Source organism: Scardinius erythrophthalmus (genome assembly GCF_964197995.2).
Source record: "Scardinius erythrophthalmus genome assembly, chromosome: 3".
In the NCBI taxonomy this organism is placed as follows: Eukaryota; Metazoa; Chordata; class Actinopteri; order Cypriniformes; family Leuciscidae; genus Scardinius; species Scardinius erythrophthalmus.
In genome coordinates, this window is record NC_138223.1 from 11,677,774 (window position 1) to 11,695,139 (window position 17,366).

Genomic DNA, 17,366 nt, shown 5'->3' on the forward strand with positions numbered 1-17,366 from the left:
CTGTGACTGTTCACAAATAAGCAAAACTGATAACAACTGGTCACAACTTTGGGATGTCCTGTATAAAAAACAGGCTACTGGTGAGTTAAATATTCGCTTTTATTCGAGGATATGAAAAAAAGAAGGTGAGAGAAAAGAGAAAGAATATTGGTGGAAGCGTGATAGAAATCCATAAAAAGCATAGGCTATGTAAATTGATTGTTGTCACGTGTGAGGAAGTTACCTTGGAGTCTTGTTTGGCGTATGACACGTGTGAGGAAGTTACCTTGGAGTCTTGTTTGGCGTTCATGACAGTTTTGTAGCGGCAATATTGATTTTCAGCGGTAAATAAGTCATAACAGTATCTTTCCAGTAGGCTTAGTTTGTTTATTTATTTGGTGCAGTACTTAAGAGTGAGTGTAATTTGTATTTGCATAATCAGCATTCATTTATGTATTGCATTAATGTCTTGCAAAATTCAATGTTTTAATCAGATTTGATAAATGTGATTTAAATGATTGTTTTATTTTTTCTATTGCTGAAAACACCAAATGCTGAGTCGTGCGCACATGTCAATGTTGATCCCTTCAAAAATTCCTGAAACTGATTAATTATATTCTGTCAATTATCACATGGATAACTCAGGGTGACATGAGTCTCACATCCTTGTGACATCAGCACAAACTTTCCCAAACTGTTATGTTGCGCAATTCCCCTGTGACTCACTTCCAGGACGGAGCTTTAAAAGAGCTGCAGTCTCCACAATGTGAACAGAAGTCACCAGCAGAACTGAACACCTAAAGCAACTAGCATCAAGAATACTTTTCCTTTTGTTGTTTTCATTAGTTATCTAAGCTTCACTTTGGCAGAATGAACTGCAAAATCTTTTCAGTCTTTGTTATTGTTGCCCTGGCATTCCTGGCCATTGGTGATGGTAAGTCAATTGCAAAATTCGGCTATAAAACGTTTTTCAGGTTAATCAGTAACCATAGTTTGTACATAATATCCACTTTAGTAAGTCATGCATGTATGTGATAACAATATTAACTTATTCTTTTGATTTTGCTTTCAGGAATGAGTCTTAGAGGTGTGGGTGTAGATCTACGCTGTCACTGCATTGAAACAGAGAGTCGACGCATTGGTAAACACATAGAGAGTGTGGAGCTCATCCCTCCCAGCCCACACTGTAAAGACACAGAGATCATGTAAGTTTACACCTCAACAATGGCATAACACTTACAGATTACATATAGATCCAGATGAATACAATCAAAAATACGGTTCTTATTGTTTTGTTTTGTTTTTTCTTAATTTTTAGTGCCACCCTAAAGGGATCCAAGAAAGTGATCTGTCTGGACCCTACTGCTCCCTGGGTTAAGAAGGTCATTGAGAAGATCCTTGCTAAGTAAGTGTCAATACATTTTCATCATTTGTTTGGGATAGTGACAAATGCTGACAAAAAAAGTGCAACCAATGAAAAAATAGCCTACAAATTATCAGGTCTTCTCAAGGAAATAATAACGTCTCTAAATAAATGTATTTTTGTTTTGCAGCAAAACACCATGAATATCTGGATCATCTGTGATGTTGAGCTTGACAATATAAACTGTCCACATGGACCATTATGCTTATGTTTAAAACAGCTTGTTCAATGTTGAGTTTTGTTAACATTGTGCTGTATTTATATTTATGTATTTATTTATTATATATACTGTATATATTTAATAAAATAATTTTGTACTACATTTCATGACATATGTTTGTTTTTTCCGTATTTTACATATTTTAATTTACATATTTGCTTATTTAGTCTGTTTAATTTATTTATGCTAAAAAAAGGTGCACTAAACTCAATGACAACCAGTTTAAAACGGTGACAACAAACGTCATTAATATATTTTTAATGATTAGATGGCTGCAATGCACTTTCTAAACATTAAACAGCTCTCTTTTCATGATAAAAAAAATAATGGTTCATTTTTAGCGTTTTGTGGTCATTGCTTATTCAAGGTCAGTGTTTTTTTTTTCGCTGAAAAAAAAACTGTTATTTATAAAAAAAGAAAATGAAACATGAGGCTTGAAGATCGCGTCACTACATTTTACCGCCAATTTTTTAAAATCTTTGTAAACAGAGGATTTACTCTTGACTCTTGGATGTTATTGGGTCCTTATAGAAAGAAATTAATCACTTTAAAATTCAATAAAATATAATTATGAAAATTACAAATGCATATGATGTTTACAAATTAGTTAGACTCCCCTAATGTAGTGGATTTAAAGGTTGAATAAATTCTGAAAGTAGTAGTTTTTATCTGTGTTTGAGCAACTAGCTCTACTGTCAGTCTCTCAGAGCATTGCCCTGCATACTGAGTAGGTTAGAAAGGCACATCTGGCAAACTTGTTTCTATACAAGACTGCACATGTTGCCACAGGTCACGTGAAGACTTGAGACCACATCAAGAGAAAACACCATTCTGTTGCACCATCAGGCACTCCCCCATTATCTGCTGCTATTTTTTTTTTTTTTTTATGACAGGAAATATGCATGGCTGTGATGTTAGATTATCAGGTCAACCTGTAATAATCAATGTGGGAGTAATAAATCAATTAAATGCAACAATATTAGTGCATTCTTTAGAAAAAAAAACATAACAGAGTCTTTTGTTTTTCATGTTTTATATGCAAAATAATTGTATTATTAGAAATCATTCCATAAACAATGTTTTTATCTTTTCAGTTTACAAGCATATGAGTTTAATTAAAATGAATCCTTTTTTTTTTTTTTGGAATTAACAGAAACATTATTAAGTAGAATCAAGAATTAAGTTGTGCTTTATTGTCTAAAATGACTCAACAACACATATTAAACCCATGTGTACATATAAAATGATTTAGTAATGATTCATTAGTATGACAAAGCCAACCAGGAACTAGTCTTGTGTACATGTTATTTCACATAAAGTCTGCGGTTTATTTGAAGCCATCAAGAATGACAGGTATACATGGCATAACTGGTTGTGACAAATTATACCTGCGTCAATCTCTTTCAGTCCATCTTTTTCACTTTATTACACTAGTTAGTTATGTTTTTTTTTCCTTTTTTCTTTGTTTTAGTGTTGACTATAAACCAGATGGAGAGTGTTAATAATCTTAGTACATAAGAAATGGTTAATGTTTTTAATGTCATCATATATAGTAATAATCTGAATATCAGATACGACCTTGAGTCCTTTTTTCTCTCTTGCTCGTCTACTCCATGAATGGCTCCCCCGAAAGAGTTAAACTTGCTTCTTCCCTTTCTCCATTTTGTCTATTAATTTTTAAGCTTTCTTCTTCCTTTCTGCTATCTACCAGCTGTTGCCAGTGTTTTTTGTTCCTTCTACAACCTTCTTTCAGAGGAGAACAGGACTCACAAATGTTGGCCAGGGCCTGGAAAAGAAGGGTAAAGAGAGAGAAAGAGTAGGTATAGACTATATTCTTCTTTTGCAAGACGGAGGCACAGCATTGCAGCAGAAATGCCTCTTACTCACTAAACACACATACTTTTGTGTTCTCACACATTTCTAACAGGATGTGTGCAGGCAGGCCCTCACCTCATAGAGTGGAGAGCAAATCCCGTCGATATAGTCAACCTGCATGTGAGGTAACCGAGAAGAGTTTTCACGGTCCATCACATCCTGTGAGAAAGAGATTCAACTTCTAATTGAACAACATAACTAACTATCTGTAAAAAAGAGAATTATTTTGTAATCTATAATATAATATGCCCCCTCTTCTTTTTAAATATAGTATCTTGCTGTACAAAAGTAATGAAGTAGAGAAAGTTAACACATAACTTTAAACTTACAATAGGCTGAATGTTGAATTCACACTTTTCTCTGTCTCCTTGTGCATAAAATTCTGTTGCTACAAGTTCAGCAATCTGTTGAGATGACGAGAAAGAAAGAGAAATGTGTGTATGTGCAGATACAAGTGTGTGTTTCTACACTTGAATGCATGTGTGGATGTGGTGTATCTGCATGCATGCATACAAATGTGTGTGTGGGAGATGCTCACCCGCTTCTGAACTGGCCATGGTTTGGTTATTGCACATATGTCGCTTGCTGTCATTAGCATTGACCTATTTAGATCAGGAACATCAGTTAATATAGAGACAGGAAGTGGTTACAAGAAAAACACAAAGTGGTGAGTGTTTCCTGTTCTTGTGCTGTTCTGCAGTCAGATAAAATGACAGCAGAAAAAAAGAGAAACAGAATAATTCATATGTGTATGTGTTGTTTTAAGTACAAGAAACGTGTATGTTTTTCTCACTGTATGTGAGAATGTGCATCAGATGAAATGTATTTTTTATTATTTTAGTCATAAATGAGTGAATGTTGTGCATTAAACTGCATATTCTATATAAGTATATTTTGTGTATTTTTTTACCTCAGCAGTTCTCTATGTCCTTCATCCTTCCAAAGACAGCTGTTATTCTGAGCAAGTTTAAAGAACTTTGTTCTCTTCCTATAGTTAAATAAACCCATACAGCCACATTTAGCTTGATGTGTTTTTACATTTTTTGTGTGATAAAATCATATCTATGTTTATAGCTTGAATTGGAAAAGGATTATAGCTTACTCTATATAAATAGCAAGGTCTGTTGCCAGAATGTTCTTCTCAATCATCTGCACACAGGCCCTGTATTCCTTCAATGAGAGCGAGCTCAGAATCTGACTGCCCTGAGAAAGAAGAGGGTGCATGGACATGAATTCATTAATTTATGAATAGATGGATCGATGGACAAATGAACAACTGGATGGATGGATGGATGGATGGATGGACAAATTAACAACTAGATGGATGGATGGACAATTGAACAACTGGATGGATAGACAAGTGAACAACTGGATAATTGTGTTATTTGGATGGATGAATCAACAAATAATTTTATGAATAGATGGATGGATAAATTATTTTATGAATGGATGGATAAATTATGTTATGGATGGATGATGTTATGAATAGATGGATGGATAATTATGTTGTGAATGGATGGATGGATGGATGGATAGATTATTTTATGAATGGATGGATGGATAAATTATTTTATAAATGGATGGATGGATTAATGTATGTATGGATGGATGGAAGATGTTAGGAATGGATGGACAGATGGATAAATTATGTTATGGATGAATGGATGGATGGATAAACAATGTTATAAATGGATGGATGGATGGATGGATGGATGGATGGATAAACAATGGTATGAATTGATGGATGGATGGATAAAAGAATGGATAGATGTTATGAGATCTTACGGGGTTGTTGAGAATGAGAAGGCACATGTCATAATGATGGTGCTCTAAGGATGAGTGACCATACAGCTGTGCCAGAGGCTGGTTACTCCTAAAACACACAGAGAGAAAGATAGGAGAAAGAGAACAAGAGAATACCAAGATGCACTACAGACTGTAAGAATGCCAGAATTTGCCAGGACAAAATATTAAGGCAATTTACAGTGTTTAAATGTGTGTCTAAATACTTATTAGGCCAATGTAGCTGCATAGCATTACTGAAGTTTAGAATATTTTTTATAATACCACCATAGTAGAGATGTTCTTTATCAAAGTGGGGGCTGGAGTGGTGTGTATTAGTTTACCTCTCTATGTAAGAGTTATTCACGCCTCTATGGTCCAGATCATGGCTCAGACTGGCAATCATGAGAGCAAGAACCTCCAGACTGCTAAAATTACTCTGGATTAAAGAACATGAGAGATTAAGTAAGCTTGGAATAACACCAAATGTGAGGGCAATGAAATATCAGAGATTTGGGAGGACATGGATTAATTAACTAATAATTTGCTTAACCCTCATCCTTCCCTCGCACTTTGTAACACATCTTTCCCTCGCGGGTCAAAATGGCCCGAAGCCCTAAAGTTATACTTTTTTTTTTTGTCCAGAAAGCTTCTTTTATTTATTTTTTATAATATTTTGTCTTTTTTTTGTTATTTTATTTTATTATTTTTTACCTTTAAATTGCTGGATCGGATCAATAAATAATAAATAAGCACATTCCTCACATTCTTTCAACTTATATTCAAAATAACTCATAATTATTTCATGCATAACCCATTTGATTCAGCTCAAAATATCTTACATTGGACACCCTTTGATGACCTCTGGTGGAAAAATAATATTGACATGATATTTCATGACTCTTGCCACTAGATTACTTATACAACCCCTGGCAAAAAGTATGGAATCACCCCTCTCAGAAGATGTTCATTCAAATGTGTAGAAAAAAAAAACAAGCACATATGCCACAAAACAATTTTCACTGAACAATCCTAACTTCTGGCTGTATAAAACACTTTTTTTTTTAAAAAACAAACAAAAAAATAACTATAGTCAATTACAACTGTTTTTACAGATCACACAGAGGAAAAAAATATGGAATCCCACAAATCTGAGGAAAATTATATGGAATCACCAAATAAAAACACTACTAGTACTTTGTTGCACCACCTCTGGCTTTTATAACAGCTTGAATTCTTTGTCTTATTGCAGTTGCCAGATCAGCTTTGCAGGTTGGAGCCTTGTCGTGGACCATTTTCTTTCATTTCCACCACAGATTTTCAATTGGATTGAGGTCCGGACTATTTGCAGGCCATGCCATTGACATTATATGTCTTTCCTGTAGGAATGTTTTCACAGATTTTGCCCTATGGCACGATGCATTATCATCCTGAAAAATGATGCTACCATCACCAAACATCCTTTCAATTGATGGAATAAGAAAAGTGTCCAAAATCTCAACATAAACTTGTGCATTTATAGAAGATGTAATGACTGTCATCTCTCCCATACCTTAACCTGACATTCAACCCCATATCATTAATGATTGTGGAAATTTGCATGTTTTCTTCAGGCAGTTGTAAATTTCATAAATTTCATTGGAACGGCACCAAACAAAAGTTCCAGCATCATCACCCTGCCCAATGCAGATTCGTGATTCATCACTGAATATAACTCTCCACAGTCCACAATTGTCTTTCTTTAGCCCACTGAAACCTTGTTTTTTTCTGTTTAGATGTTAATGATGGTTTTCGTTTGGCTTTTCTGTATGTAAATCCCATTTCTTTTAGGCGATTTCTTACAGTCCGGTCACAGACATTGACTCCACTTTCTGCCCATTTGTTCCTCATTTGTTTTGTTGTGCATTTTCTGTTTTCAAGGCATATTGCTTTAAGTTTTCTGTCTTGGCGCTTTGATGTCTTTCTTGGTCTACCAGTACGCTTCCCTTTTACAACCTTTCCATTTGATTTGTACTTGTTCCAGATTTTAGACACAGCTGACTGGGAACAACCAACATCTTTTGCAACATTCCGTGAAGATTTACCTTCTTCGAGAAGTTTGATAATCCTCTCCTTTGTTTCAACTGACATCTCTCGTGTTGGAGCCATGAGTTATGTCAATCATCTTGGTTCAACACATCACTAATGTGTGCAAGCACTCTTTTTTTAACTGCAGACTAATTAGCAGTTGTAATTAGATACAGGTGTTTGTTTTAGAAATGCAAAGTGCATGGTGATTCCATATAATTTTCCTCAGATTTGTGTGATTCCATATTTTTTTCCTCTGTGTGATCTGTAAAAACAGTTGTAATTGACTATAGTTTTTTTTTTTTTTTTTTTTTTTTTTTTAAGTGTTTTATACAGCCAGAAGTTTGGATTTTTCAGTGAAAATTGTTTTGTGGCATATATGTGCTTGTTTTTTTTTCTACACAATTAAACATTTGAATGAACATCTTCTGAGAGGGGTGATTCCATACTTTTTGCCAGGGGTTGTAGCTCTGTTTGGAGCAAATGAGCTGTTCCGCTGGGTCCTAAAGTCGTTTCTCCTCAGTATGCATTCAGATACACATGTAGATATTATAAAATGTTTTTTTGGTAAAGTTTTAGCAGTTTTACTTAGAATTTTGAGCATGTTTTTTTTCTATGTGTACTAAAGCATTCCTCGCATTCCATTCATTCCTATGGGGGTCAAATTGCCCCGCGAGGAAAGGATTTGTTACTTTTTTAAATTTCAAACACAAAACTCCTCGAATCCATTACATAAAAAAAAAAAATTAAAAAAAAAGATTAGGACAAATTGATTATCGACAGACTAGGATTCTGACCTTTAGTTCCTTTGTCTGCAGCATGGCAAACATACACTGGGCAGTACGTAATGCATGACTCCAGTTATGATAGACCACATTGTTCCTGTAGCACTTCCTTATGCTCAAAACCCACTGACACAAGATCTGAGAAAGAAAGGGAAATACCAACTCTAAATCCATAGCTTACATGTAAGTATATTAATCAAAACTTGATTGTGATTTTAGTTAGAAGAGCCAAGCAGGATTAAACCAGAAACCTTGTAGTCAATGCCGAAATCCTGGGGCAAATTAAGATCCAGGAACATGCGCACAACGGCCTGAGTCATGGCAGTCTGGGACATATTAAAATCAATGAAGCCAAAATCCAGTAGACAGAGTGCCTCTGCCGACGGGATGACGGACTCCTGGAGGAGAGGAAAGCGATGAGAAATGGGAAGATTGTTGATTAAATCTTTCAAATGACACACTGAAAAAATGTCCTGGGTTGAGTGGTGCAACTGACAAAACCACAAACACACACAATAATAAATGATCCTAATCACAGGAAGTTGCAAGTTCCTTTATTACATCAACAATTGCAGGCTTTAACGCTTAAGTTATAAGTAAGATATTAATAAGTTAATTTAATCATTAGTGCGGTTGTAGAAGGATTGGAGGTACTTTTCAAGAAAAATAAAAGGAAGTATTAAAAAAGAATGTTACCTCCAAGTCATGAATCTCGTCTTGTGAAACAGAGATTTGATAAGATAAGACCTATAGGTGCAAACACAAACACACCCATATACATACACATCATGAAAAGAAAAGAAAAACAATGTACAGTCTGTTCACTGCTAAATTCTGTAGTACTTTTAAATTATGAAGCCAGATGTGTACGAATGAATTCCTGTGTAAATCAAGTGTTTTGTGTGATTGCTGAGTCAGCATTCTAATCACTTACTCATTATTCTTACAGTAAGAAGTGATTTCCAGTGACTCAAAAGGAATGTGATGGCATATCCTACCTCTTTAGTAACAGCCAGCCTGGCTCCGGTTTTATCTGCCTTCTGCTTCGTGTTGAAGTTCTGCAATCCTAGAGCACAGTACACCGCCAAGTCTTCCAGGAGGAGCTCATCAGCTCGGCTAAAAACTTCTGTCTCAGCAAGGGCCACGTTTCTTTTATTGACTAGCTGGCACACACCTATACGAAGAAAGCAATACGTATACTGTCTAAACAGACTATTTTCATACCAGTATCATTGTCAACCCTCAAAATTCCTTTGGAGATGAACAGAATGGGAAGTAATATATTTGAACTGAGATCACAAATAAGTTGCATCAATGACATTACAAAGGGAGCAAATGGAGACTTTTTGAACCTAGAGTTAAAAGACCCCATAGATCATGTGTCTCCTCTTCAAACAGGATTAAAAACCGATCTCAACAGCATCACAAACTGTGCTCAGATTTTCTAAGTCTGGGATTTCCATATGAAACATTTCTTCCCAAATCCTTCCCAAACCAAATTATCTGAATTATGTATTCCATGTTAAATTTAGAGCTGTATACTCTTATTGTATGTAATATAATATAACATGATCTCTTGAGCTATAAATGAAAAAATCTGAACAACCAAAAAATACTCAGGGAAAACATGATGACAGAGTTTTCGTTCATTGGAACAATACAAGACTGTGTAAACATTTACCTACTGAATGACATTACCTCTCTGTGTGCCTCTCAGAGGTGTGCCGATCAAACTTCTGACCTGAGGGACCTTGGAAATCTGGGCCTTGGGAGAACACACAAAAACAGTGTATGTCAGCAAAAAAACTTTTTGGTCACATGATGATATGTTTTGCCCAGTTTAAAAAAAGGAAGAAAGACTCTGAAAATATGTTATTGCTGGTTTCCAAGTAGAAATATGATCTCATTCACTACATTAACAAAGTTATTTATACCAGCAGGTATAAATAGATGTTATTGGTAAGATTATATAAGTAGCAGAGTGACAATTATTAAATCAATCAGATCAACTTACAGGCCTGTTGACAAAGTTCAGCGTCTCCATAGAGTTTTGCACATGAACAGCATACATGTAGCTGATGTCACTGGTGTCACAATCCCTGAAGATTACATTCACATCTGCCATTTTATATTTAACTGGCATAAACTTGCTCATTGTATGCATATGAATACAAATGTTTTATTTCTTTTTTGTTTGCTAAAGTTTTAGGGAGAAATTCTGAAGACTATTATTATATGACTTTGAACATTATGTGCTCAAACAAACCAAAGTAAATGTTATCGTGTATCGTGATCAAATTATAAATGTACATTTATTTACCTTGTGGAACATTGGACAGAGCGATTGGTTTCTTCTATATGGACCATCCTTGAGAAAGGCCCCTTCAAGACATAAAAAAACCCCGGGTCTATCAGTCTACTTATCAAGCTGTTTTTAGTAGTTCAGTATCATAAGCATTTCATGAGCTTTGTGTTGTTTTTTGACCTTTACAAGAAATTCAATGAAAGTGAACGACTTAAGCAAGAGCAAACCCAACACTTTACAGATGCTAATATACAAATGAATCATTCTCCATAAACTTATTCATTTTTGTACTACCGTGGAGCTGTCATCTGAGATGAAAACAGTACAGAATTGTGCCTTTGTCACTGGCAGGATGACAGCAGCCAGTTTGCTGAGCATGTCATCCAGAGAGGGGTAGTCATGTGACACCAGCTGGGCCAACTCCAGCAGAACCTGTCAATCCAATCCACCACATTTATAACCTCAATGAATTCTAAAAACAGTGAATTTAAGATGAATCCCTAAAGTACTTTTTAAAGGTCCCGTATTATGCCCCTTTTCACAAGATGTAAAATAAGTCTCTGATGTCCCCAGAGTGTGTATGTGAAGTTTCAGCTCAAAATACCCAACAGATCATTTTTTACAGCATGTTTAAATTGACATTTTTTTGAGGCTCAGAAAAACGAGCTGTTTTAGTGTGTGCCCTTTAAATGCAAATGAGGTGCTGCTGGACGACACAGGGAGCGGAGCTTCATGAGCTCGCGCTCAGTCTGTCAGGACAAATTCATCTCATGGAATGATGATAATATCAGAAACTGTCAGTAATGGTGTTCATTTCGAGTCGGACAATAATGCCTACAGAGTCAGAGTGCTGTATGGAGATGGAACAGGTATAGTTTAGTAGTTTAATTACGGTTATTATAACGTATTTGTCATCTGCTTGTATGTATCCATTATTTATTATTAGCCTACAAGTCTGCTGTCTGAATGATGATCAAACATACTGATGAGTTTAATAAAGTTTATTGTACATCACACAAAAGATGAAGCGTCAGTTTTACTTCAGAAAATCACCGTAAGAGCTGAGTAAACACAGTAGCCTAAGTTATAAGAAGTGCTTAAGTAGCCAGTGGAGTTGAGGAAACATTCCTGTGGGCGTAGGTTAGTCAAAAAACGGTTCTAGTGACATCATTAAAGAAGGAAGTAGAGGGATGTAGTCCAAACGAGCCGTTCGATGTAGTCAACTTCTGTTAAATAAAATCTCTTGCTTGGCATTGAACTTTGAGCTTTATAATTTTACAGATATTATTTATGCTCTAACAGCAACATTACACACTAACTAAAGTTTGAAACATGGGATCACGAAGAACGGGACCTTTAAGTTAATTGCTAATTTTACTGTATATTGTAAAAATATCCGATTTTTAGTTAGTTCTGTCAGTTATGTCTCCTTCAGAGGAATCACTTATGTTGACGCATTCCTCATTTGTAAGTCACTTTAGATCACGTCTGTGTAATTTACCTGGTTGCGTTTGCTCTCTTGTTCAGAACTCTCACACAGCTGGCTGTTTTCCAGGATCAGTCCGAACAACACCATATGTGACGACAGAACCTAGTGACAAAACACAGTCTCATTATTTGACTCATCCATTCAAGTCACATGACAGTAGTCAGCTTTAATTATTTATTAGAGATACCTAGTCTACGTCACAAAATTCATATTAAAATTTAATGTGTAATTAACAAAAAAATTTACATGTACTCTGTATTATTGAATTCAGTTTTTTGAAAGGCAAAATGTATGCCATGTTTAATATTGATCAATACTTGCTTTCTCATCTTGCTCAGAGAAACAGCTGTCTACGCATGTGCCTCGCCTGCTTTTGTTCACAGCCATGATGACACCTATAACCTGCCAAAATCAGTCCATAGACAAAAACAAATGAATGTTCATTAGTAAAAAAGACTGACTACAGATACAAATAATTCAATATAAAAAAATCTAGTAGTTAGTGGTACTAATGCAATACTGGACATAGACTATAGCATATTGACAATAGTCCAACCTCCTTTTTGTGGTTGAGGATGGGCACACTGAGAATACTCTTGGGCCTGTCTTCTCCTGTCTCATACAGTTCAATCTGAAATCTTGGATCCTATAAAAGGACAGTTCAAATCAGTTATTCGCATTATTCATTACAACACATTAGTTTAAAACCTTGCATCACTATGTTATCTCTGTGATGACAGTGTATGTTGTTTTATAACTGACTGCAGTCAAACGTGAGAAATTTCAGAGGCATAACAGGGTTGAACCCTGAAAGAGGGCCAAAGATGTGAGTTGTGGCATGTTTCTGAGAGAGATACCGGTTAAGTTTCTATTCATTCTGTCTCTCTCTCTCTTTTATGCTCATATTCTGTCAGGTGTCACAGTTACAAACCCAGGGCTTAAACTTGGAGCAGAGAAGATTTTCCTTCCCACGGATATGCCTCAGATCGTATAAAGACTAACAAGTACATGCAATCCCGTCTCTCGTTCCCACACATATTCAGTTCCAATAAACCTAAAGGCGAGGATGATATATTTGTAAAACATAAGTATATAAAAGTTATTATTTTTTAAGGTATCCATCTGTCAACATTAAATATTTAATTGTGCATGCTCATTTCCCCTATTTTTACTTTGAGATTAGATTACCTTCGCCATCACATAATGCTCACTTAAATTGAATCTTTAAAAACACTTATCATTTAATAGCACTGTTAAATGTAGGCTAATCTTTATCGCACCTCAAAATGAATAACCATTATTCATATTGTACAATAATAGGTTTTGAGGCATAAAAATCAATTGTAACATTTAATTTTCTTTTTCTTTTAGTTTCTAGTGTTTTCATTTTAATTTAGACAAAAAAAGTATAGATTTATTGTACAGTGCTATGCATAAGTTTAGACACCCATGCTAAAGTTGACTAAAAAGAGGACTAAAAAATCATCTTTTGGAAACTGAACTTAATGCCTTAATTTAAAAAATTAGGAAAAATCCAACCTTTAAGGACACCAATTTTCTTTGTGAATGAATAATGTATCGTAAATAAATAAATGTTCTTCCTTAAAATACAGGGTGCATAAGTTTGGACACCCCTATGTTAAATTCCCATAGAGGCAGGCAGATTTTTATTTTTAAGTATTTTTTATTTTATTTATTTTTTAAGATACTATGCATCCTGATAAAGTTCCCTTGGCCTTTGGAATTAAAATAGCCCCACATCATCACATAGCCTTCACCATACCTAGAGATTGGCATGGTTTTATTTCAGTTAGCCTAATAGCTAGTTTGATTTGCATTGAGAGATGATCTTATGGAAAGCACTCCATGCCAATCTCTAGGTATGGTGAAGGCTATGTGATATTAAGTTCAATTTCCAAAAGATGATTTTTTATTCCTCTTTTTAGTCAACTTTAGCATGGGTGTCTAAACTTATGCATAGCACTGTATATCGGTTCATCTGCTCATAGCTTATTTCATACTGTACAGAATTATGTTGTGATGCCTAAAGCAACTTTAAAACAAAACAAATTTAAAATTATTTGCTTTCAATTTTAATGTTTTATTTTAATTAATTTACAAAATTTAGAAATGTATTGGCAATTTATTGGCAATCTGCTTATCGGTATTGGCTGTTTATTAATATCATATTAATAATGAATACCTGACTTAAAAAAGTCACAAAAGACACTTAAAAAAAAATCATCTAAACAAGAAAATAATCCTCATCTTTATGTTTTCAAACATGTTCATCTAACACTGCTTTTTCATTTTCACAATTGGAATTTCATTCTTATGATTATTTATTTGTTCATGTCATTATCGAATACTGCTGTAAGACCTTTGAAGTCTTCCCAGAAGTCTTTAAAACTGTTAAAAGCCCTAGACAAGCTCTGAGTAACTTGTCACAGTCTGACAACCTAAAGCGCCTAGGATTAAAGGGGTAATCGGATGCCCATTTTCCACAAGTTAGACTCCAGATTAGACTTGACATGGAACAACCCTAATTTATTACCTCACGGGCATCCCTGATGTTAAGAGGTCTCCCAGTGCTGACCACATATCCCATAATGCACTTGTCCCACTCTGCCTGTGTGTAGTCGTAGACAGACTCCTCATTTGATTGGAAGACAGGACCCAAACACTTTACACCTGTTTTGTCCACGGTCGTCATTGAGAAACAGCAGCTCTGAGCCTGAGTGATTTCACAAAGATGTTGTAGGACCTGAAGACAGATATTTTTGTTCTGTAGAGGTCTATTCGGACCACCAACGAGCCGCATCATGAAGTTACAGGACTCGCCTCTTCTACACTGTCCCGCTGGTCTTGAGGAGCTCAGAGAATGTGGCAAACACGTTGATCTTGACACACAAGGTGAAAATGGAAAGTATGTAGACTGCCGTGATTGAAGAGAACGCTCCCCGCCGGGGTCCAAACTCTCAGGATTATCAATCTGATGGACGGAAAAGAAGGAGTGTGGTCTTTTCATTGTGGCAGGGTGCAGACTCCCTCGAGAGGGCCCACACATAGGGTGGGACACCCTGCGTCTGCCAAGAATAGTCATCCTAGACCTTGGCTCAGTTATGAGGGTTTGGGCAGCTTGGGCTCTTTCTACACAGCCATTCACCAAATGTCTAAGAAGAGAAGGGACACAGCAGATTAAATGGCACTGCTAGCAATTTGGGCAAAGTCATCCCTGTTAACAAAGACAATCGTGGGTGGTCACCGGTGTATCTGGTGTTTTGGATGATAATTTAAGATAATTTCTCTCAAAAAGATTTCCTTACTGATTAATGTATTATTTTTTAATTTAAAATCATTTCTAAGGAACAAACTCTGATATGCTGAAATAGTTACTTTGCTACTTAGTTACTTTGTGTTGGTGTTTAAGGCTCCTGCTCTTAATGGAACTATAAAAGTAAAAGTTTGAGTGTGCCATATTAAATAAATAACAGGTAAATAAAATGTATACGCTACCATTTAAAAATTTGGCAAACACATTCTACAGACAGTACTTAGAATAGATTAAGCTAGGATTATGCATTAGTTTAATTAATTGGGACATATAATTAGCTTTAAATGTGTCTTAGAAAAAAACATTACTGGTGTGTACATACTGAGACAAAACAGTGGCTCTTACATATTTTAAGATATGTCAGTGCAAGTTGCTTCCAGTTAAAACAGCTCAAGCATGCATTTTAGTCTGGTAGAATTACCTCGTAGAAACCTAATCTGGTGCTATTTAGAACCATTTTTCTGACTATGCAATTTTCAAACTTTAAGACTTGAAGAATGAATATGCATGATTCACATCACACATTCGCAGATTCACAGATACCACTACACTGCTCACCTTGAAGATCTGCTAAAGTAAGACCTGGCAGAATCTGAATGATCATCCAGCCATGCCTTCACTCTCTCGCTTTCCTGTCCCATCCTGAATCCCAGTCTCTGGGTTTTGGCACCTGGGGTCCAGAGCGGTGAGAAGAACCATCCAGCACTGGTTATGACACTCTGTTCTTTCTCGCTGTCATTCCTCTCCACACGAGCACCCTTCTCTCCATTCTTCCCTTTTTTACCAGATTTGGACCTGGACCCTTGAGACCCCCTGCGGGTTGAGGTGACCCCATACCTGCCTTCAGCAGGCAAAGAGGACAGGGACTCCGTGTGCAGACATGGCATGCTTTCTCTCTTTTTTCTTCTCTCCAAATGCAGATGCTGATAGGCAAGTTGCTGGACCTTCCTGAAGGAGTGATAAAAGAGAGATGAAAAGCACAGATGCACGGTCGCTGTCCAGGGCAGGTCAGAGGATTAAGCTTTTCTGTCACCAGCTACATTAACAACTCAACTCGTCACAGTGGATCTGGAGACTAATCTGTTACATAAAACAAATCCCTGAAATAACACAGATAGGTTCTGTTTTGCCCTTTCAGGGAACTGGATTAGTGTCCCAGAGAACTATTAATGACTTTGCACTCTTATCTTTAACTCACTCTACCTGCCAAAGAGCTATTAGAAAATGTCAAGTGGACATACATAGACAAATCCCACATGATCCAAACCCAGATAAAGCAAACTGATTAAAGACTAGAACAAAGCACGAGGACAGTGAACACACTGAACATGGAGTTTCATTAATAACACACATTTAAGTAACACATTTAAATGAGTTATGATACAACAGATTATGAAATTTCAAAATAATTTACACTACCGTTCAAAAGTTTGGGGTCAGTAAGACTTTTTAGTGTTTTTAAAAGAAGTATCTTCTGCTCACCAAGGCTGCATTTATTTGATAAAAAACAATATAAAAAAACAGTAATATTGTGAAATATTATGACAATTTAAAATGACTTTTCTATTTTAATATATTTTAAACTGTAATTTATTCCTGTGATCAAAGCTGAATTTTCAGCATCATTAGTGTCACATGATCCTTCAGAAATCATTCTAATATGGTGATCTGATGCTCAAGAAACATTCATTATTATTGTCAATGTTGAAAACAGCTCAAAAGAACAGCATTTATTTAAAATAGAATATTTTCTAACATTATAAATGTCTTTACTGTAACTTTTGATCAGTTTGACTCATCCTTGATGAATAAAAGTATTGATTTATTTTATTTCTTTCCCCCCAAAAATTCTTACTGACCCCAAACTTTTGAACGGTAGTGTTTAATGTTACAAAAGCTTTAGATTTCAGATAAATGCTGTTCTTTTGAACTTTCTATTCATCATAGCATCATGAAATAAAAATGTAATTTCAACATTGATAATAATCATAAATGTTTCTTGAGCATCAAATCATCACATTAGAATGATTTCTGAAGGATCATGTGACACTGAAGACTGGAGTAATGATGCTGAAAATTCAGCTTTGATCACAGGAATAAATTACAC

General features: G+C 35.6%; 2 protein-coding genes across 2 annotated transcripts; one reads left to right on the forward strand and one right to left on the reverse strand.

The window, feature by feature from the left end:
• Positions 1-747: 747 nt before the first annotated feature.
• On the forward strand, positions 748-1,724 carry cxcl8a (chemokine (C-X-C motif) ligand 8a). The gene is made up of 4 exons (XM_081362389.1): positions 748-913; positions 1,052-1,184; positions 1,298-1,384; positions 1,533-1,724. Exons 1-4 carry the CDS (start codon positions 850-852, stop codon positions 1,543-1,545), a joined length of 297 nt encoding a protein of 98 aa, XP_081218515.1. The 5' UTR covers positions 748-849; the 3' UTR covers positions 1,546-1,724.
• Positions 1,725-2,508: 784 nt separating this feature from the next.
• pde5aa (phosphodiesterase 5A, cGMP-specific, a) lies at positions 2,509-16,146 on the reverse strand (the record flags this gene model as incomplete). The annotated part of the gene is made up of 21 exons (XM_081362371.1): positions 2,509-3,408; positions 3,573-3,656; positions 3,827-3,901; positions 4,036-4,099; positions 4,408-4,485; positions 4,600-4,700; positions 5,283-5,370; positions 5,624-5,718; positions 8,144-8,269; positions 8,383-8,529; positions 8,828-8,878; positions 9,130-9,334; positions 9,817-9,890; positions 10,146-10,230; positions 10,452-10,513; positions 10,731-10,868; positions 11,938-12,027; positions 12,247-12,327; positions 12,482-12,571; positions 14,480-15,098; positions 15,818-16,146. 21 exons carry the CDS (start codon positions 16,144-16,146, stop codon positions 3,229-3,231), a joined length of 2,862 nt encoding a protein of 953 aa, XP_081218497.1. The 3' UTR covers positions 2,509-3,228.
• Between the last annotated feature and the right edge of the window lie 1,220 nt (positions 16,147-17,366).

What these genes read in the sequence shown, in the direction of transcription:
- cxcl8a (XM_081362389.1), top strand. Translation starts at nt 850, where the DNA reads ATGAACTGCAAAATCTTTTCAGTCTTTGTTATTGTTGCCCTGGCATTC. An exon ending in ATTCCTGGCCATTGGTGATG is followed by an intron (nt 914 to 1,051) that starts GTAAGTCAATTG and finishes TTTTGCTTTCAG; the next exon opens with GAATGAGTCTTAGAGGTGTG. An exon ending in TGTAAAGACACAGAGATCAT is followed by an intron (nt 1,185 to 1,297) that starts GTAAGTTTACAC and finishes CTTAATTTTTAG; the next exon opens with TGCCACCCTAAAGGGATCCA.